The sequence below is a fragment of the Amyelois transitella genome, chromosome 20, assembly GCF_032362555.1.
Source record: "Amyelois transitella isolate CPQ chromosome 20, ilAmyTran1.1, whole genome shotgun sequence".
Lineage (NCBI taxonomy): Eukaryota > Metazoa > Arthropoda > Insecta > Lepidoptera > Pyralidae > Amyelois > Amyelois transitella.
In genome coordinates, this window is record NC_083523.1 from 511,103 (window position 1) to 534,699 (window position 23,597).

The following is a 23,597-nucleotide window of genomic DNA, read 5'->3' on the forward strand; positions in this document are numbered from 1 at the left end:
TAAGGTCCTGACAAAATGGATAGTAGTACATTTTTTGCCGACGAGAGGTTGCCCTTAACGAAGATAAATGCGGGTATCTATCAAGCCCTTCGGAGATTTGCAAGTGGACATGCAAAATGTATGGGAGTGACCGTACGAAGTTTTGTAGCTGTACCTTGAAATGTGAAAAGTTTGCAAAAATTTCGTTTCGTTAAAAAAAGAAGGGATGTTATGTTTGCTTTTTTTGAAGGTGGATAATGTTCAACATTATCTTCGACAGTGGTAATGGCAGTGGTTAGATTCAATGCAAGTGGATAGGGAAGAACTTTTTCCTAATAATATTATTTATTTAGTAGAATGCTTGATAGATCGAGATGTTCTTGTTGTTTGTTGTTTTTGACTTTTCAAATTTGGAAGCCAATAGACATATAGCTGAACGCGACCTTACAGTCTTTTCAATACTATTGGCTTTGTCTACCTGGCAAGAGATATAGACGTGATTATCTGGAATAGTGTTTATTGAGTACTCAATAATCAACCTCCTTATTACGCGCGACGCAGTTTTTATCGCGCGCAAAACTATCGCTGTCCCGTTACCACAACGTTTAAAACAACGTTTTTTTACACGATAAAAACGTCGTAAAACGTGCCATACTGCGAAGCTGTGGTCTTTCCGCAATTTAATATTTTAATTAATAGTGCCGTGTGGTTCCCGGCACCAATACAAAAAAGAATAGGACCACTCCATCTCTTTCCCGTGGATGTCGTAAAAGGCGACTAAGGGATAGGCTAACAAACTTGGGATTCTTTTTTAGGCGATGGGCTAGCAACCTGTCACTATTGGAATCTCAATTCTATCATTAAGCCAAATAGCTGAACGTGGCCATTCAGTCTTTTCAAGACTGTTGGCTCTGTCTACCCCGCAAGGGATATAGACGTGACCATATGTATGTATGTATGTAATATTTTAATAACCTCTCTTTTCTTGTCTCCAGGATCTCCAATCAGAGATCGAGACTCATCGCGATGCGTACGCGTCGCTCACGGGCACGGGCCGTCGTCTGCTGGGCTCGCTCTCCTCGCAAGAAGACGCTGTCATGCTGCAGAGGAGACTGGATGAGATGAACCAGAGATGGCACCATCTGAAGGCCAAGAGCATGGCTATAAGGTTAGTAGAATCTGGAGTATGAAGAGAGTTATGAATGTGGATGAAGCGAAGGAAGTATGCAGAGATCGTGGCAAGTGGAAAGAGGTAGTCTCTGCCTACCCCTCCGGGAAAGAGGCGTGATTCTATGTATGCATGTAGAATCTAGAGTTTAGAGTTTTCTTCATCAGGTTGTATCTTCACTCCTCCAAAGGAGTGCGCCTGGTCCAGATTTGGTACGTACGATGATCCTGGATTAGGTACGTCAGACGTCTGATCCCTGTAGTCCAGATTTCTAACCCATATCGGATCATGGTGAAAGCTGCTTTAGCTTAATGTGCCTATTCCTTAGTCGCTGTTAGAAATCGGCCTCAGTGGAACAGCGGTTCCCAGCAGTGGTTCCCGGCACCAATAGAAAAAAGAATAGGACCACTTCATCTCTTTCCCATGGATGTCGTAAAAAGCGACTTAGGGGTAGGCTTATAAACTTGGGATTCTTCTTTTAGGCGATGGTCTAGCAACCAGTCACTATTCGAATCTCAGTTCAATCTTAAAGCCAAATAGCTGAACGTGGCCTATCAGTCTTTACAAGACTGTTGGCTCTGTCTATCCCGCAAGGGATATAGACGTGATTAAATGTATATACCTATGTATGTTCTTTTCTAGATTTTAAGTGATTTTTTTTTCGATGATGACAGTATTTTCTTTTGAGATCGTTTATTTCTATATAACATACAGGCATAATTCGTACCTTCCTCCCTTCCATCAATCAATATGTTTTCAACTTTGAAATAAAGATAATATTATGTACGTACCGTGAATATATTCCGGGGGCGAATTAAGCGAGTTGGCAAACTTTAGCAACACCTTCAGCCGAATTAATTCAGTGTTTCCAACCCCCGAGCCGCGGGCGGAATTTGTTTTTCCGTTTTATTAAACATGCCCCTTGTTTTTCGGCTTGTGTAACTTTGGATTTGTTTTAAGAATTTTATTGTTACGCCCCTACGGAGTACGGGGACAAAATTGAAATACATTTTTTGTAAACAGATTTGATATTATTTTATTGTTATTTATGTACATTTTTGATACAATAAGTGGGTATCTCAAAATCTTTTTATTTTCTATTTGCCAACGATATTGCGTCCCGGACAGTATTAAAAGCGCAGTGAATCCTATGAAAAAGATATAAATTATGTCCTTTGATTCCTATCTTGATTAATTAAATTGAGATTCAAATAGTGACAGGTTGCTAGCCCATCGCTTAAAACAAGAATCCCAAATTTATAAACTCATCCCTTAGTCGCCGCTTACGACATCCATGAGAAATGAGATGCAGTGGTCCTATTATTTTTAATGTTGGTGCCGGGAACCACACGGCTCTAAAGAAGATCCGTACAGAATTCTTACTACGGACATAATTATAGCAAAGTCTTCTTTCTTTCACAATTACTTGAACGGGGTAAACAGAGCCCTAAATATAGAAGCCAAATATAAACAATCAATTAGTGCATTGAATTAAACATACCTGCCAATAATACCTGACCTGGTTTCTACCGAATTAGATAACTTATCGAGTGTGATATCTCTAAGCTGACCTGCATAGCTTTCACAACACTGAGGAAGGGATGTCAGCCTACAGAATCTACAAAATATTTCTATTTTCGAATTTCTTGTGGTGCCGTGTGGTTCCCGGCACCAATACAAAAAAGAATAGGACCACTCCATCTCTTTCCCATGGATGTCGTAAAAGGCGACTAAGGGATAGGCTTATAAACTTGGGATTCTTTTTACTATTTGAATCTCAATTCTATCATCAATCCAAAAAGCTGAACGTGGCCATTTAGTCTTCAAGGCTGTTGACTCTGTCTACCCCGCATGGGATATAGACGTGACCATATGTATGTATGTATTATTTCTTATATTTTATTTACTTATTATTATTATTCCTTTATTGCGATAACACGCGACTTATCTTTGAAAGACTTACATTAATCTATACTAATATTATAAAGCTGAAAAGTTTGTTTGTTTGTTTGAACGCGCTAATCTCAGGAACTACTGATTCGAATTGAAAAATACTTTTTGTGTTGAGTGAACCACTTATCGAGGAAGGCTTTAGGCTATATAACATCACGCTACAACTATGAGGAGCGAAGAAATAATGGAAAATGTTAAAAAAAACGGGGAAAATTATTCATCCTTGAGGGCTACAATGATGCCCAAAATAACTATTCCACGCGGCTGAAGTCGCGGGCACAGCTAGTTAATTATAACAGTCAAGTCAAATCACATAAATGTATACTTAATTAAAAATTGAGTCACATCTATATCCCTTGCAGTATAGACAGAGCCAGAAGTCTTGAAAAGACTTAAAAGCTGAGTGGAAATGAAACGTTCAGCTGAGTGGAATTAAAATGCAAATAGTGATAGATTGCTAGCCCATCGCCTAAAAGAAAAATCCTAAGCTTATAAGCCTAGCCCTTACTTGCCTTTTACGACATCCATAGTAAAGATTAGGTCCTATTCTTAATTCTATTGGTGCCGGGAACCACACGGCATTTGAAGTTTTAGGATGCAGCTATAAATATTTAATTCCTTTCTTACGCCACATTGCAAAGTGTAGTAGTGATTATAATTTACATGGGTCCACAGAGCATAGCACGAATAGCCCACGTGTCCCTAACTTTGCTCTGTGCTATGAGCCCTTCCAAAGGGATGTAATAGGGTTTCCATTTGTGTTGTCCATTAGGTCATTAACTATAATCACTTGTGATATAAAACATAGTATCCAGATATATCTGTGTATCGTTCAGCCGTTTAAGCTATAACATATGAAGTTGTAATAAACAATGAAGAAAATGCATCCGTATTGATTTAGTTTCTTATTTTTCTTTCAGTTCTTGATATAAACGATACCTACATACCTATGTTATTTATGAGAACAAACATAATATACACATACACATAATCACGTCTATATCCCTTGCGGGATAGACAGAGCCAACAATCTTGAAAAGACTGATAGGTCAAAAGAAGAATCCCAAGTTAGTAAGCCTATCCCTTAGTTGCCTTTTGCGACATCCATGGGAACGAGATGGAGTGGTCCTATTTTTTTTTAAATTGGTGCCGGGAACCGCACGGCACAAATATGAGAACAAAAACATTAGCAATACCGACAATAAACCAGTCATAGATTCAGCTTCTTGGGCATAAATCAAGTTTTTTGTATGGGAGTGGATTAAAACAGGAAAAATTCAAATTCAAATGAAAACGCTTGAAAAATAAATTGATGAATTAATTGAACAGAAATGTAAGGGTGGTGAGATTGTGGTTGGAATTTCGACATTAGCACTCTCGTTTTAGAGTCGAATTCGAAACGAGATGGAAAGAAAAAAGATTTATGACACATCGTTAAGTTCGAATGATTAATTAACTGCATTGTGGGGCTGAGAAATAGGGCTGTTAGGTTTACGGTTAGCTGTAGGCGGTTCAACTAAATTTATTTGTTTACTAGAGCTCGATAAATTAATTCATATGTAGCGGGAGCGATGATTCGGCTCGACCGCCACCAAAGAGAGGATCTTCCGCCAGGCTAGGTGTTGTGCCTGGGGAACCGCGGCTCGTTTTCGCTGTTTTTGTCTGAATTTGCGTGAAAAGAAATCGCGTGAATTTATTTTTTTATTTTTGTGACTTGTGGCGTATAGATTTCGCCACACATAGGAATGGTGAACCTTTTTCAAACAAAAAACACTGAAATTTCGCTAAATCATATCCTCTATCGCTTATTTCGTGGCTCCACTATAGAAAATGGCTGCCGACATTAAGAATGACCGTTACCGCGCGAAAATTAAATTTCACGAATATTTATGGTTCTGTCAATCGGCTCTATATTAATCGAGTGTTAATCTGTTAATTGAAATATTGTATGGTTTTATAAAGTAACAACTTTATAAACTTCAACGTTATATGAGATTTTCTTTATATTTTGAGTCGTAAAAGGCGAAATGCATTAACTTTATTATGATTTATTTCTCCGTAAAAGATTATTTGTTGATGTAAATGTTCAAAATGATGAACCTACGTTTCTTAGAACAGAGTCGGCACACGGCCACGGTGGGAATCGAACTTGTGTACCATATCGTCATTCAAGAGGAAGACTTGGGATTATTCTTTTCGGCGATGAACTAGCTATCTGTCCTTATCTGAATGTCAATTCCGTCCATCCATTAAAGAATGATGACTCTGTCTACCCCTCTAGGGATATAGACGTGATTATGTATGTATGACTGTTATTTCAATGTTCAAACAAACATTCTTGTTATAAATCCAGATAGCCCTTCAAAATCGGTCGGCACTCAGAAACTGGACGTATGATACTGAAACGTGGGCCGTATGCACCTCTGACGGAGACTGAAGTGACTTTTTAGTCACAAAGTTTTATATTAAACTAGCTACCAGCCACGGCTTTTGCTTGCGGTACATATATAGCCTATAAAATTCGCAATAATAATTAATCTTTTTTTAGGTGAAAGAATTTTTTGGATTGTTTCATAATTTTCGAAGATTAGCCTTTACAAACTAACAAACAAACAATATACGAGTAAGTTACAAACTTTACCCCTTTATAATATTACCTAGTGCATAGATAATCACGCCTCTTTCCCGGAGGGTTGGGCAGAAACTACATCTTTCCGTTTGCCACCGTGTGCCGTGTGGTTCCCGGCACAAATATAAAAAAGAATAGTATTATTCCATCTAGTTCCCGTAAAGGACGTCTAAGGGATAGACTTACAAACTTGGGATTGTTCATTTAGGCGATGGACTAGCAAACTGTCACTATTTGAATCTCAATTACATCATTTAGCCAAACAGCTGAACGTGGCCTTTCAGTTTTTCAAGACTGTTGGCTCTGTCTACCCCGCAAGGGATATAGATGTGACTATAAGTATGTATGTATGTAATTAAAAAAAAAATGTGTAGAAGCTTTTTCGCGCCAATCGCCTTTCTGTCATCACCGTTATGACATTTAAAAAACGCGTTCGGATACACGCAGTGGAGAGTCATGTCGTGAGCAATTTGAAATTCCAGCTTAAAATGTAACGTTTTATTTCTGCCACGTATAATGGAATTGTGTTGTTGCAAAAGAATTTACTTTAAATTGTATGTTGGACGTTTTATTGATATAAAAAAAATATAGCTTTTTTTACGATCCAACAAGTTATCGAGGTAAAAGGCTTCATCTCTCTCCATAGTATGGCACAGGCGACGCCGTTTTCACCGCACGAAAACCTTATTGATACATACATATGGTCACGTCAAGACTCTGTCTTCACCGCAAGGAATTTAGACGTGTCTTTCTGTTTGTATATTTATAACTAATACAATTGTACACTAACATTAATGTAATACGTTGATTGGTTGTCACTCGATAAAGTCTAGGCTGTAAACCCAGGCTAGCCGCAAGGCTATTAAACCGGTAACTTAGTTAGCCCATGGGAGAGGGGTTAGGCTAATTGATTGATATTTCATTACATTTTGTGTGTACCTTTATATTTTACATACATAGTCACGTCTATATCCTTTGCGGGGTAGACGGAGCCAACAGTATGGAAAAGACTGTAAGGCCACGTTCAGTTTTTTTACTTAATGATAGAATTGAGATTCAATAAGTATTCTCATAAGTAACATAGGTAGGTATCGTTTATTTCAAGAACTGAAAGTAAAATAAGAAACATACATACATACATATGGTCACGTCTATATCCCTTGCGGGGTAGACAGAGCCAACAGTCTTGAAAAGACTGTAAGGCCACGTTCAGCTTTTTGACTTAATGATAGAATTGAGATTCAAATGGTGACAGGTTGCGTCGCTTAAAAGAAGAATCCCAAGTTTTATAAGTTTTAAATTAGGCTACTATGAAACAAATACGTTTTTATATGAACTGACTCAAATTCATAAGGCCCAAAAGGCTCAAATAATTGGATGGCTGTGATGATGATGATGATGATGTAATTGACATTTTAGAGAAAGTGACAGGTTACTAGCCAAATGTCAAAAACAATAACCCTGTAAGTAGTTCCTTTCACTGGATTTGACTTAGCCTTCTTCATTGAAGAGCAGGAGCTAGCATAACCTATGTGTTTTTTTTTTCACTATCAGAATGCTTATTTCCTTACTAGTAACCTTTTACGACATCTGCGGGAAAGAGATTCTGCTTAATATAACAGTTTATGGCTTTTCTATTGTCAATATAGTTGTAACGGTGGTACTTTAGCGTAAACTGGCAGTAAAATGGATTTAATGCGTATTGTTTTATCAGCTGAGTAAGAGATAAATATTTAACTGAATTTAAATAGACTTGTTCATGTTGTGGATGGCGACATTTCTACGTCACAAGTCATCAGCCAGTAAGAGCGAAGTATGCAATGGCATTAGCCAATAGCAATGAAGATTCCGTGTGGTTCCCGGCACCAATACAAAAAAGAATAGGACCACTCCATCTCTTTCCCATGGATGTCGTACAAGGCGACTAAGGGGTGAGCTTACAAACTTTTGGTTCTTTTTTAGGCGATGGGCCAGCAACCTTTCACTATTTGAATCTCAATTCTATCATCAAGCCAAGCTGAACGTGGCCATTCAGTCTTTTCAAGACTGTTGGCTCTGTCTACCCCGCAAGCGTTATAAACGTGACTATATGTATATGTATGTACATATTTCTTACTATACCTGCTACACAAACTGAGATATTACGTCTCTTACTTCAAACAAACTATTTCCAAAGTTAACATTCTCAATCCACCTTTCAAGTTTTCTCAATGAAATAAAGATAACGACATTGAAGAACGAAAATGCAGTTAAAATCAGCTATGAAAAGTCAATAAAAGGCAATCTGCATACGTGGCAAACATAAAACTGACAGTTGGCGATAAAACAAGATGGCGGTTTAGAACCAAGATGGCGGAATCTCTTTTAATGGCGTTGTAAAAGATCCCAGTGCTGTTACTAGTCGGTTTATTGTTTTAGATTAAGATCTAGAAGCTTCGTTTGTGAATTAAAAATATCCAATTATGTTCTTTTTTAAAATTCAAAGACATCTCAATGTTTGAAACCGGTACGGTAATTACCAATGACAATATCATTTTTCACTCTGTTCCCAAAATGTTGGTTCTTCATTTCCACATTCAGCATATATGTATGTCATACTTTCGCCACTATTTGTGCCTCAATTCTACCATTAAGCCTAACAGGTGAACGTGGCCTCAATGTTTTCAAGAATGCCGACTCTGTCGACCCCGCAAAGGGTATAGACGTGACTATATATATGAATGTATGTATGTACTATATCATAACGTAATAAGCTTGTATGATTGTTTACTCAGCGAGTTCAGGTGAGGGTCGAAGGTCGTGGGCCCTTGCGGTCGGGTCTTTGACGAATTCCGAGCCCTTTGATGTGTGAGAACCGCTGCTGCTGTTACAAAGAAAACTTTGTTAAAATATTCCTCTGCGGTGGATTCCTGTCATTTTATTTTAAAACTAGCGACCCGCCCCGTCTTCGCACGGTTAGCATTTATAGATGTGAACCTTCATCAGAAAACCCTGTTTTCAATATTTCCAACAGGAACAAAATCCGTCCACGTCTTTCTAAGATAAGCGCATACGTACAGACAGAAAAAATTGAAAGCGTTAGCAATATCTAGTAAAGTTTTTAAAGATTTGTTTTGAGTGAACTTAATTAATGTTAGTTTTTAAAGAAAATAAAAAAGATAATTAATGTGGATTAATTACTTGCCCATGGATGTTTTAAAAAGCGACTAAGGCTTAGAATTATAAACTTGGGATTATTTATTAAGGCGACGAGCTAGCAACCTGTCATAATTTGAATCTCAATTTTATCATAATGCCAAACAGCTCGTCGTTTTATAAACGGACTACAAATATTACTCGCATAACCAACATTTCATCAGAGCAATGATAAAAGTCTAGTTAAAATTATAAAAGGCATTTTAATCCCTTTACATTTTTAAAATATCTCAGCGCGTTAATTAAAATTGTTAATCCCATTTTTATTATGATAAAATGTGGATTAAATTTTCTGTCTCTAGCTTTAACGCTGAAGGAAGTCTTGAGTGAGACGTACCGAAATCTGTGTTAATTTAAATAATATTAAGTGAGACGGGACTGTGTAAAACTCAAGTATAGCCAGAGATTTATTTCGTGGTGTTGTGAATGGTCGATGTGATTATATCGATATATCTGTCTCATCTCTACGTGTTGTCAGATGCATCCTCATACTTAGTGCTTTAGGTCCTTTTAAGGCGATGGGCTAGCAAAACTGTCACTATTTGAATCTCAATTCTATCACTAAGCCAACTAAGCGTGACCTATCAGTATTTTTAAGACTGGTGGCTCTGTCTACCCCACTAGGGTTATAGACGTGATTATATGTATGTATGTATGTACTGTATTTAAAAAAATAAATGATTTATCTGCTATATCACGGGCATGCAACATATCGATAATATGTGTTTTACAAAAAGAAACATGGAATGTACCAAATGTGTCTCCAATTAACGGGTAGACTTAACTTGGGATTCTTCTTGAGACGAATATTTTAAACTAGCTGTGCCCGCGACTTCGTCCGCGTGGAAGCCCTCGAGGATTAATAATTTTCCCCATTTTTTTTTTCACATTTTCCATTATTTCTTCGCTCCTAATAGTTGCAGTGTGATATAGCCTAAAGCCTTCCTCGATAAATGGTCTATTCAACAGAAGAATAATTTTTCAACTTGAATTAGTAGTTCCTGAGATTATCGCTGTTAAACAAACAAACAAACTCTTCAGCTTTACAATATTAGTATAGATTAAACTTTTTAAATAAAAAAAATTGTAAAACAAAAGTATAAAATAAACATACCAACGGTTATTTTAACTTAGTAACTTCCTTAGAAATATAATGCAAAATGTACACGTATAGTACAAAATGTAAAATCTGAGATTGTGCCAACACTAGTCGAGTTAAACACATAACATTCCGTCGCCGACGAAATTTCAACAATTGTGCTTATTCCGAGCCAAGTTTTTGAATTATATCCGAAGCCTCCTCCTCTATTTGAGATAAGCCTGCAATCTCTGCTTACTTTGTTTTACTGACTTTAACATACATACATCTAGTCACGTCTATTTCCTTTGCGGGGTAGACAGAGCCAACAGTCATCAAAAGACTGAAAGACCACGTTCAGCTGTATGATTTAATAATAGAATTGAGAATCAAATAGTGACTGGTTGCTAGCACGTCGCCTAAAAGAGGAATCCCAAGTATAGCCTATCCCTTAGTCGCCTCTTACAACAACCATGAGTAAGAGTTGGAGTGGTCCTATTCTTTTTTGTATTCGTGCCGTTTTAGTGTTTTTTTTTTTTTTCAGATTATTATCAAAGTTTTTTCAGTCATTAATATACAACAGCGCAATCAACATGACGTTTGGGTTCCCGCCAAAAAGTCCAACTTCTGCTACTTGTGCCAATTTTTTTACATCATTTTTTTATCTTCACAGGAATAGACTGGAGAGTAACGCAGAACATTGGTCAGCGTTACTCCTGTCATTGCGAGAGCTCACAGAATGGGTGATAAGGAAGGAGACTGAGTTGAACGCACTAGCGCCACCCCGCGGAGACTTGCCCGCACTAGTCAAGCAACAGGTAAGAGCAATATTAATATTATATTCGTTTTTATTATGACTTGTAACGGGACACCGATAGTTCGCGCGGTAAAACGGCGTCGCGCGTGGCATTCTACCTACGGGAACTGACTGCTTCATTTTTATTTCGATTTGACACAGAGTTAAAGATAGTTTAAAGTCACAGAAGTCAGATAATCCATACATACATAATTACATACCTACCTACATAAGTCTATATTATCCAGATTTCTGTAATTAAAAGCAATGAATGAACGCGATTTCAATCTTATATGCCAGATTTCATCTATAACCGAATGCAAAATACACGGTAACACATCGAATTATTCAAATTTCTAATAAACAGCGCATCGGATATATTTCCTTAAATTTCTGAAACACTAAACCAGATTGCCAATAAATAATTTTGCCTAATTCCAGCGGCGCGTCAAATTGTTAACCGATCATCCGCCATTTTGAATCCGCCATTTTGTAAGCTGCCAGCCGCAAATGGCGGGTAACAGATAATTAATTTTACGTGATATTACCCACGACAATCTGTTGTTTAAAATTGTTTGTATTACTATGTGTGTTTATTCATCCATATTATACATACATATATTAAACTATAAAAATAGTGCCTATTCGCGTTTCTTATATTTATGATTTTAAGAGTTAATTTGCTTATCCAGAGTTGCTGTAAAATGATGCCTCTTCCCGAAGGGATAGGAAGATATTACATCCTTTTGTCTTACCATCATTCTCTTCATACAGGCTCATCACTTCAGGGTATTATAGATTTATTTATTTATATAAGGGTTTTTTTTGTTTTATTTATTTGACGCCCTCTGTGGCGCAGCGGTAGTACGCTTGCCTGTGTGACACCGGAGGTCCCAGGTTCGAATCCCGACCAGGCAGGCATGAATAGAAAAGAACTTTTTCTGATTGGCCTGGGTCTTGGATGTTTATCAATATGGAAACTGGAACCCAAAAACGTGCACACCCGTTTCAGGCAAACGAACTTTCTTCTTTTTTATATATATATATATTTTTTAATAATCATCACATTCCCATTTCTAGGACGACCACCGCGCCTTCCGGAGACAGTTGGAAGACAAACGCCCAGTGGTAGAAAGCAACCTCCTCAGCGGTAGGCAGTACATCGCCAACGAGCCACCGTTGTCTGACACCAGTGATACTGAAGGTATGTAGATTCGATGACCGGACAAAGTAACTTTTTTCTATTGGCCGTAAGCCGCTTTTTTTGTATTAGTGCCGTGTGGTACCCGGCACCAATAGAAAAAAGAATAGGACCACTCCATCTCTTTCCCATGGATGTTGTAAAAGGCGACTAAGGGATAGGCTTATAAACTTGAGATTCTTCTATTAGGCGACGGGCTAGCAACCTGTCATTTTATAGGAATCTCAATTCTATCAGTAAGCCAAACAGCTGAACGTAGCCTATCAGTATTTTCAAGACTGTTGGCTCTGTCTACCCCGCAAGGGATATAGACGTGATTATATTATATGTACATGTACAAAGTGAAGACTTGACGAAGAAAAAGAATGTGACGTCGTGTCGCTGCAGTCTCCCCTGCGTCCTTCTTCGCAGCCCAGGAGTCCTATGCACAGAGACTTAGACATATTATAAGGTCACGTCTATATCCCTCGCGGGGTAGACAGAGCCAACAGTCTTGAAAAGACTGGTGGGCCACGTTCATCTGTTTGGCTCGATGAAAGTATTGAGATTCAAATAGTGATAGGTTGCTAGCCCATCGCCTAAGAAAAATAATCCCAAATTTGAAGTCTATCTCTTAGTCGTCTCTTAGACACGATAGGCCATTAAGGCAAGATAGGTTAGTCAAGATAGCTACACGTCCGGTGAAAATGCTGCAGTGTAGTTTTTTTATTTATTATTATGGAATAATTCATACCACTTAATAATTGTCATATCTTTTGATTTGAAAACATTGGTTGACATCAAATAAATTACTCAATACTAAGTTTACTGCCGCTTCCAAAGCGTCAGTGCAGAAGAAGCGGTAACTGCACTGCAGCATTTTCTTCAACAACGTCAACTTCGCAATCTCGTGTCTATTACTAAAAAAAAATATTAGTTATTCTATGGATCTCTAAATTAACTCTCATCTCTCTTATCTGCGACGGTTTACTTTAACAAAACAAAAAATGTAAGGAGAATCTAATGTGCGCCAATTACCTCAGTCGTATTTTACGATTTCCTATTCCTAGCCCATTTCGAAAGTGCCTTAGGTATAACACAGCAAAACCCATTAACCGTATCATTCCTTATGCCCTTTGAAGAGTGCTGAAACTGTAATGAAACATGATTGGCCATTAGCCGATTTCTGAACTGACCGATTTCTGAACGGCTCGGAGTGAACGAGCAATCAGTTGGCAATTAGTTCACTCACAGATTGATTGGATCTTTGTTAAATATGCACTTTGACGACATTGTTATGTTTTGCCTAACTTGCATACGCATATGAGCATTTAGTGACGTCTATATTTCTTGCGGTTTAAACAGCGCCTGCAGTTTCGAAAAGACTAACAGTGGCCATCATTGTAGCATCATACATACAGCTGATTTTAGAATTGAGATTCAAATAGAGGTGCGGAGGTGAGGAATTTTAGCGTGCAATAAAGACTTATTGATCAAACCAGAGACGTTCTAGCAAATTGTCTGGTCAAGAGTACCCGAAACCGATGAGCTTGCATGAAGAGAGTTTTGGATGAAGCGATATAAGTGTGCAGGGATCGTGGCAAGTGGAAGTATTTGGTCTCTGCCTACCCCTCGGGGAAAGAGGCGTGATTTATATACGTAAAGACTTGTTCATTCATCTTACATAGTATAAATCCCCGAAGACATAACACAACATAATCTCAATTCTATCGTAAAGCCAAATAGCTGAACATAGCCTATCAGTCTTTTCGAGGCTGTTGGCTCTGTCTACCCCGCAAGGGATATAGACGTGATTATATGTATGTATATGTGCATAACACAACACCGGCTCATTCGGTTGTACAGACATGACAACAGTGTCTAACTATACATACATGTCCTGCCGTCTGGCTACTGACGGATCTTGACGCAGTTCACATTGGGTTAGTCGTTTGGCGAGTAAAGTGGCCGAGTTCGTTGGGCGAGTCGTGTAGGGATATTAGAAATATTACACACTTTCTTTTCTTTGTTAATCCTGTTTTCTTTAAAACTATAGGCTAGGAATCTCTAGACCATCAGACCCCTTAGACCCAATTTAATGAGAAATATGTTTTATTTTCCCTCACTCTCTAAATCAGCGGTTAACCTCAAAGATAGAGGAGAGAGGAGGTATACACCTTGTCATCGTTCGTGTATAAGGCGCGGTTCACACCAAAGGGGAGAGGAGAGGAGACATAGGAAGGGATCTATTTCCATTGAATGAGATATATAAATCTCTTTCTCGCTAATGTCTTAAAAGTCAACTGAGGTACTTAAACTGACTGGTAGACAACGTTTCTTGCATTAACATACGTATAATTACGTCTTGTGGATTATGGACAGAGCAAACAGTCTCGAAAAGACTGGAAGTCCACGCTCAGCTCAGTGCTTAAAGATAAATTGACATTCAAATAGCGACAGATTGGCTGTCGCCTAAAAAAGAATCCCAAGTTAATTAGTCTATGGTTAACTTTAAAAATCTGCATTAAGTCCGCCCATAACGATTTAATTAATAAATAAATAAAAAACTGCCGTGCCGTGTGGTTCCCGGCACAAATACAAAAAATAATAGGACCACTCCATCTCTTTCCCATGGAAGTCGCAAAGGCGACTAAGGAATAAGCTTACAAACTTGGGATTCTTTTTAAGGCGATGGTCTAGCAACCTGTCACTATTTGAATCTCAATTCTATCATTAAGCCAAATAGCTCAACGTGGCCGTTCAGTTTTTTCAAGACTGTTGGCTCTGTCAACCCCGCAAGGTACATAGACGTGACCATATGTATGTATGTATGTGAAAAACTAACATAACTTTATCTGCAAACGGCCATCACACTCGACTCTTTGCTCGACCAATGTAATCGTCTTGTCATGGGTTTAACGAAGCGGCCATTTCTATGAAAATTGACATGGACGTGTTTCTGACGCAATTTGTCTGTCTATGCATAGATAGCTCTCGAACTCACTTTTGTGTTAATATCTTGGTCGTATTGTAAATTACATATTTATTCTATCAGCATAGTTATTCCTAAGTAAGAACCGTATTTCTTTTGGGCACCACAGAATATGACCACTACCAGTTCATTCATTCCTTGAGGGCTTCGCTCTCATGGGATTTTCCAGAAAAAAGTATCCTTTGTTACCCTTAAAGGTAGTATGTATAAACCTACATATAGGTACATTATATACACGTCTAACCCTTGCGGGGTTAACAGAATCCACACTCTCCAAAAGACTGGTAGACAACTTTCAGATGTATGGCTTCATGATGGAATTCAGATTTAGATAATGACAGGTTGCTAGCCCATCGCCTAAAAGAAGAATCCCAAGTTTATAAGCCAATCCCTTAGTCGATACTTTTTACGATATCCATGGGAAAGAGACGGACTAGTCCTATTCTTTTTTCTAAGGGTGCCGGGAACCATACCTACAGCACTTTTCTAATGGTGCCGGGAACCACACGGCAAATTTTCCATTGAAAACGCTGCAGCATTCCACAAAGCGGGTGCGGCAATGATGTAATTATTAAATTCCCGCCTTTTTTCCCTTTTCGTTGCGCATCCCCCGAATAATGCGCGCGCTTTTACGAATACCTCTCTCGAAACGGTTCAATAACTTTGCACGGTAATAAAACTATCCCTTTATTAGTTTTGTGGAAACGATTAACATATAAAATATTTTTTTTTTAAACGAAGCTTCTTATCGTGACTTTTAAACGTATTTATTATTAAAATTTCAATTAAATCAATTAATTATAACAATGTATTACCTCGTCCACATTACTAATTCAAAGTTTGGATAATAATTGTGAACTTGACGTTATTAAAGAAAATGCTGCAGTGCAGTTTGTTACCGGTTCTTCTGCACCGACTCTTTGGAAGCGGCAGTTAACTTAGTTTTAATTTTTTATTTTTATTTTAACCAATGTTGTAAATTTTTCTCATCATTGTGGTTTCTAAGTCAAATAAATTACTCTTAAGTCAAACAGCTAAACGTGGCATTTCAGTCTTTTGGCTGTTAGTTCTGTCTACCCATCTGTCTGTAGGTATAAGGTTATTTGTTTCATACCATATATATCATTCTACAATCAAATCGCATTAATTAATTTATTGATTTCTCCAACAGCGAGCCGCGAGAACGAGGGGGATTCCCGCGGGTACCGCTCCGCGGAGGAGCAAGCTCGCGAGCTTGCTCGCTCGATCAGGCGCGAGGTCGCCAAGTTGGCGGACAAGTGGAACAGTCTTATCGACAGGAGCGACAATTGGGGAAGGCTTTTGGATGACGCTGTACAGGTATGTGATGTTTTTTTTAAGATATGACATAGTAGTAAAAGACGACTAAGGGATATGCGATAAACTTGGGATTCCTCTTGTAGGCGATGGACTAGCAACCTAATTTTAATCACAATTTCATCATAAAATCTTACAGTTGAACGTGGCTTTTCAGTCTTTTCAAGAATGTTCGCTCTGTCTGCCCCGCAAGGGGTATAGACGTGACTAAATATATGTATGACAAAATGCTTTAAAAAGTATAATATTTTGTGGGACATGTCGACGTCAAATAAAATAAAAAGTTTAGTGCTTAAATGTAAAGTGTACAAATGAATAATTATTAATTAATGTATGAATGAATAAATTTATTTATTTAAAAGTAATAAAGACTCATGGTTGTTAGAAATGCTAATGTGTTATGAACTGTGTTAGTGAAAAACTTATTATAGGTTAATGAAAAATTAAATTACACATTTATTTAAGTCAAGATCATGTCAAGGGAAAAGGTATAACCTCTGTCTATCCTTTTGGGAAAAAGGAATGATTGTATTCTTGTATTTGGCAAATCGGCACACTATCGTACCACCAGCAAAGGGTCTAAAAATTAATAACTTTTTCAGAAGAATTTTTACTGCTGGCGCCATCTATGTTTTACAGTAGACAACAAGTATCGACTTAAAATATCAGTTTGTAAGCAATAGCCGATTGCACACAGAGATGGCGCCACAGTGCTTATCTTATGAAACTCAATGGCTATGGAATGTAAAAAAAAATATGCATATTATTTTAAAAGAGTTTCACGTTACACCGAAAGATTTAAAAAAATTATGTTTCTCTTTATTATTATCTGGTCAATGAACACAAATTAAAACTAAAGCTACTTATAAAAAAGAAAGAAAAAAAGATGAATGTTACTGGTCAATAATCTATGCCCTCTTTTATATCGGAAGTCGAATGAATGAGACATAGTGTAAGTCTTTAACACTTTAAACATCCGGTCTTACGATTGATCGAGTTAATTAATGTGGAGTCACGTCTCCAGATTGTCATCATCAGGATATAATATGATCCTCAGCAGTTGTCTTCAAAGAATATCCGATTCAAACGGCATGAACGCTCTTTACATGCATTGATTTAGCCACGGTGGCGGCAGAACGTCGTGAGAGAGGACTTAGGTACCTACGTACTCATTGTGGGATGCCTCGCGATCCCATGATGCCCTCAACATACATAAATACATATGGTCACGTCTATATACCTTGCGGGGTAGACAGAGTCAACAGTCTTGAAAAGACTGAATGGCCACGTTCAGCTATTTGGCTTAATGATAGAATTGCGATTCAAATAGTGATAGGTTGCTAGCCCATCGCCTAAAAAAGAATCCCAAGTTCGTTAGCCTATGCCTAAGTCGCCGTTTACGACATCCATGGGAAAGAGATGGAGTGGTCCTATTCTTATTTGTAATGGTGCCGGGAACCACACGGCACTAATAAAAATATTATACCTACGTAAAAGGTAAAATAATAATGATAGCAAATGCTAGTACATTTACTACTTAACCCAATGCAAAAGTAATTTCTGCCTACCCTTTACAAGAATATCAGTGAGACGAGTAACACATGAACACATCATGCACGAATGCGCTTTTGTGTGAACGCAGACGTCGTACACGCTGACTCAGCCAATCTTGACAATTGTTCTTGAGCTCACTACATATAGAACACATCTGGCTGTGCCCGCGACTTCGTCCGCGTGGAATAGTTGTTTCGGGCATCATTGGAGCCCTCAAGGATGAATAATTTTCCCCGTTTTTTCACATTTACTCCTTATAGTTGCAGCGTGATGTTGCCCCCACAATAACACAAGCAAAAAAAAATTTTCAATTATTCGAACCAGTAGTTCTTGAGATTAGCGAGTTCAAACAAACAAACTCTTCAGCTTTATAATATTAGTAATAGATAAAACTAGATGGAGTGAAGTTAAATTCTATCATCAAACCCATCTAACGTAATATGGTATTTCTCGTCTCAGTCTTTTCAAAACTTTTGATTCTGTCAACCCCGGAAGGGTTCTACTTGTTGTATACAATTTTTTATTAAAAGAACAGGACCACTCCATCTCTTTCCCATGGGCGTCGTGAAAGGCGACTAAGGGATAGGCTTACAAACTTGGGATTCATTTTTAGGCGATGGGTTAGCAACCTGTCACTATTTTAATCTCAATTCATTAAGCCAAATAGCTGAACGTGGCCATTCAGTCTTTTCAAGACTGTTGGCTCTGTCTACCCCACAATGGATATAGACGTGACCAAATGTATTTATGTAATCTTGACACATTCTATGGTGTTGAACGCTTTGTAATTTACGGATGTCTTGAGCGACGTAATGGGTTAAATGCTGAGTAATCTTCGAAGGTACAGGGCAAGTAATGGATGCTAAATACAGTGTCCCGATTTAGGTTAAATTGCTTGAGATTGCTGCCAAAGATTATAGTGACATGTTTATCAATTGTAGGGAAGAATATATATATAGAAGGCCACTAAGGGATGGGCTTATAAACTTGGGATTCTTCTTTTAGGCGACAGGCTAGCAACCTGTCACTATTTGAATCTCAATTCTATCATTAAGCCAAATAGCTGAACGTGGCCATTTAGTCTTCAGACTGTTGGCTCTGTCTACCCCGCATGGGATATAGACGTGACCATATGTTTGTATGTATGTATGTAGGGAATCTTATTATACATATGAATGTCAAGTATTTGTCACAAATAGGTACAAGAAGCCAAAAGTCTAGAAAATACCCTAAGGTCTCATTCAAAGACATAAGTATAGATATAAACTTTAAAAATTACTTCGTATTCTTGTCTGTCCATTATAACAACTTATCTCTGCCTAAAAGGTGTCTCAGCATTTTTCAAGTGCTAACGACGTCCGCTGATGTAGTATCTACTTATTTTAACTCTATGACCCGCTTGCAGAAAGTTAAAATGTTAGCTGTAGGAAAAATTGAGATGAAAATTTTTAAAGCTGATTTTTTTGTGAATCTTAAACGTTTAAGTGCTGGATGAAGAGCTATTTTTAAAGTGAACTCACGTCAAATTAAATTTAGCCGGTATAACGTAACCCCTGTCACAAAAGTAGAGGTATTGAAAGTTTTCATAATAAGTAATTCATACTTCCATAAAAAGACGTCTCGTTCACTGCGTGGTAGGCAAAGACCATATTTTTCCATTTCTCACGACCCCTAGATATCGTAATGTCGTAACCGGTGGCTAAGGGATAGGCTTATAAACTTGAGATTTTTCTATTAGGCGATGGGCTAGCAACCTGTCACTATTTGAATCTCAATTCTATCATTAAACTTAACAGCTGAACGTGGCCTGTCAATCTTTCAAGACTGCTGGCTTTGTCTACCCCGCAAAGGATACAGACGTGATTATATGAATAAACTTTGCTTATAAAACAGTTTCCATCGATTCCGCCTTCTAACTTTGACTATCCATCTATAAGTCATATCTCTGTTGAACACAATGCAATATTCAAAATGGCGTCTCTGCCACAGTCGCGTCGCCAATCGGAACGACATTACAAACTATTTTAATTACTGCGCCCAATATGGTCTGACTTAACTATCTAACTAACTCTAACTTCGCTTGATTCAAATACGTTTTGCTGATGAAAACGTGTGAACATTATATGAAAATACAAGAGGCCGCCCGCGACTTCGTCCGCGTGGAATCATGTTATTCTGTGCCTTCAGCTAGCTACATACCAAATTTCATCGTAATCGGTCCAGTAGTTTGTTTGTTTGTTGTAATATCTTTATTGCATAGTTTACACAGTAACAAGTAAATAGTAAGTACATAGTTTTTGCGTGAAAGAGTAACAAACATCCATACTGGCTCACAAACTTTCGCATTTATAATATTAGGTAAGTATAGATTGAATAGAGTACGAGTACATTGTAGTCTTTGGGTCAGGTCAAGAGTACCCGAAACCACCGAGCTTGCATGAAGAAAGTTATGAGTTATGAGTGGATGAAGCTAAGGATGCAGAGATCGTGGCAAGTGGAAAGTTTAAGTCTCTACCTACCCCTCTGGGAAAATGATTTTAATTATTTATTTTCTAATATAAAAAAGAATAGGACCACTCCATCTCTTTCACATGGACGTCGTGAAAGGCAACTAAATGTGGCCTTTTAGTCTTTTGGTGACTGTTGGCTCTGTCTACCCCGCAAGGGATATAAACGTGATTATTTGTTATGTTATGTTTATTATAAGATATTTATATATTGACTCTCGTCCAATCTCTGTAACGCCATTATCAAACAAACTTACTTTAGGACAAAATAAATCTGTAACAATCTGAAAACCGCGCACAAACGTAACTTTATTCGTAAACAGTGCTGAGTATCGATACATTTGCATCTCGATAACAATGCTCGGTTCGTTATCGACTCGTTACGCGACCACTTGCGACGCTAGTGGTGTGCCGTGTCGATATTGTTGTTGATATTCGTTCTATTTTTATTTGAGAATCAGAATTTTTTTTTTCGAATAAGCATTCGTAACATAAATACTTTTCGTTACTAATAAAAAAAAAAAAACAAAATACGTTTTACGTGGTTGCCGCCACCAATAGAAAAAAGAATAGGACCACACCACCCTTTCTCATGGATGTCGTAAAAGGCGACTAAGGGATAGGCTTATAAACTTAGCATTATTTTATTGGGACAATTTTAGTCTCAAACAGTTGAACGTGGCCTATCGGTCTTTTCAGAACTGTTAGCTCTGTCTACCCCGCAAAGGATATAGACGTGATATATGTATGTATGTATACAAATCTTTTGTTCATCGCGGTCAGACCGGCATGGATATGTGCACTAGATAATGTGTCTGTTCCCTTAGTCGCCTATGCGGAAAACATTTAGTGATCCAACTCTAAACGCGGCATAACTTTTTTTTGGACTTGTCATATATTAAATTACTTATAATGTTTTTTTCGGATAGAACAGGATTTTTCGTTCTGTCCGTACTACAATATGTAGCAAAATACTTCGCCAATAATATCCTATTGAAGAAGTTTCCGAGTTCATTTCAAATAAATACCAAAGGGTGACCAAAAAAAAAATATATACCTATATAATATCTCACAAATCCCAACAACAAATTGAACTGGAATCACAGCTGTCATCGAATTCGGCTGTTTGAAGTCGAAAAACCTTTTCCTCCGAGATGAATTACGTGCCTTAGCCCTAAAGAGGGCTATTATAAACAGGATGCCCTTTGGACCCAGCGATTAATTTCGGGAGCCCTTTCCACGGTTTCTTTGAGAAAATTATATCAGCTTTATTTCTTTGATATTTCGTAAACTCTAGATTTGGCTGGCTTGTGCCTAGGCCATCTTATTTGTTTTGTTATACACCTTATTTGTGTTGTATCTCGTGCTGCGTATATTATTGAGTAATCTTTTCCATTAAAAGGTGGACTGCAGATTCAAATTGATGCCTTAATTGGCTTGAATTGCCGTGGTTCTATTGTTTTTTCTATTGGTGCCAGAAACCACACGGCACTGTTCTGTACAAACATCAAAAAAGGTTTATACGTTACCTGATCATTTTATTTAAAACCCTTAACCTTAATTTCTCTTCCCAACCCACAGATTGGCTGTCAGATAATGCACTCAACATTAAGTCAGCCTATTTTATCAATTTTTGTACAATCACGTTTAAATCATTTAATAAACACTGCCAACTATCCAGAATTATACTAGAATTATTACCTCAACTCTCTCAAGGCATTGTTATCACTACATAGTATAAAACAAAGTCGCTATTTTAGTCTGTTTGTCTGTATGCTTAAATCTTTAAAATTACGCAACGGATTTTGATGCGGTTTTTTGTAACAGGTAGAGTGATTCAAGAGGAAGGTTTTTATGTATAATAACATTTATAATTTTGCACCCGTGTGAAGCCGGGGCGGGTCACTAGTTTAGATATAAAGTAAAAAAAAGTCATCGATATAAACAATAATAATAATTGTAGATGAACCGTCCCTAGGTAAAAGAGTCGCGTCGGTTAGACATAGCTCGTTAGTCGCGCGTATAATCCATTTCGCTATCACGGGGCGCGATATGAAACCAACTTTTTGTATAGGTATCTAAAACTTGTTTTTAATTAATAACTTTCAATTCTATGCTCCTACGAAAAAATCGAAGTAAGATAACAATATAAATGTTATAAAAAAAAAACTCAATATTATTTTTCATGGACTTAATTTCATCTACCCTGATTAAGTCGAATACGTTCTAGCATTTTTAGGCGATGGGCTAGCAACCTGTCACTATTTGAATCTCAATTCTATCATTAAGCCAAATAGCTGAACGTGGCCTATCAGTCTTTTCAAGACTGTTGGCTCTGTCTACCCCACAGGGGATATAGACGAGACCATATGTATGTATGTTCTAGCAAAAGGTCAGGTCAAGAGTACCCGTAAACGACGAGATTGCATGAAGAGAGTTATGAATGTCGATGAAGTGAAAGAAGTACCTATGTATATGTAGTCATTGTGGCAACTGGAAAGATGTGGTCTCTGCCTACCCCTCCTGGAAAGAGGCGTGATTTATTTATGTATGTATAAGTTCAGCAGTATTTTCTTCCTTTCCCGTGGGATCTAAAAAAAGGATAGATTAGAAGAGAACTGCGGCGAGTTACAAAAACAAAAAATCTTACATTTGTAACATTAGTTAGGACAAACAAAAAAATAAAAAACTTCACTCTTTATTGACGGTTATGGTAATTTATATTTCCTATGTAAGAAATGTATGAAAATGTACCAACAACGTCATATTAAAGTCTGCGATCAGGGGACGGACAGACAGACGCGTGTATGCGCATACATTACTAGAAGGACTGCTGGGAGATGCATTCAGTTTCAGGCTGCTTCAGGGATATAACATTTTGCTTATTGAGGTATTATATTTTTGTACGGAAGATCTGCTTGTAAAGGTGGTTAAAAATTTTAAGATAATTATGAAAAAAAAATGGAATCTCTACGGTCTGTAGGGATTGTAGCAAGTTGAAATCCATAGTCTTCACACCTGTTGGAAACAGACGTTATTATTTTTTTGTGAGAATGTATTTTAAAAGAAGCGAATAAAGCTATTAAGGTTTCAGTCAGAATTTGTCAAATTTAAAGCTGGTAAATTGAGGGCAGTATTTCAATCACCAAAAATTAAAAGGGCAGTCTTCATGTAATGTTATCATTAATCTTCGGGCGCTTTGAAGACTGAGTCTTCTACAACCGAGGTCCA

The 23,597-nt window shown here is 37.6% G+C and overlaps 1 protein-coding gene across 1 annotated transcript in view; it reads left to right on the forward strand.

Annotated features, from left to right (window-relative positions):
* The first annotated feature begins 264 nt into the window (after positions 1-264).
* Positions 265-23,597, forward strand: part of LOC106135321 (dystrophin) — an 85,276-nt gene continuing 61,943 nt past the window's right edge. Inside the window, exons 1-5 of the mRNA XM_060950106.1 lie at positions 265-273; positions 975-1,147; positions 10,676-10,820; positions 11,879-12,002; positions 16,142-16,308. Coding sequence (XP_060806089.1) covers positions 265-273; positions 975-1,147; positions 10,676-10,820; positions 11,879-12,002; positions 16,142-16,308 — 618 coding nt within the window. The remainder of the gene's footprint in view (positions 274-974; positions 1,148-10,675; positions 10,821-11,878; positions 12,003-16,141; positions 16,309-23,597) is intronic.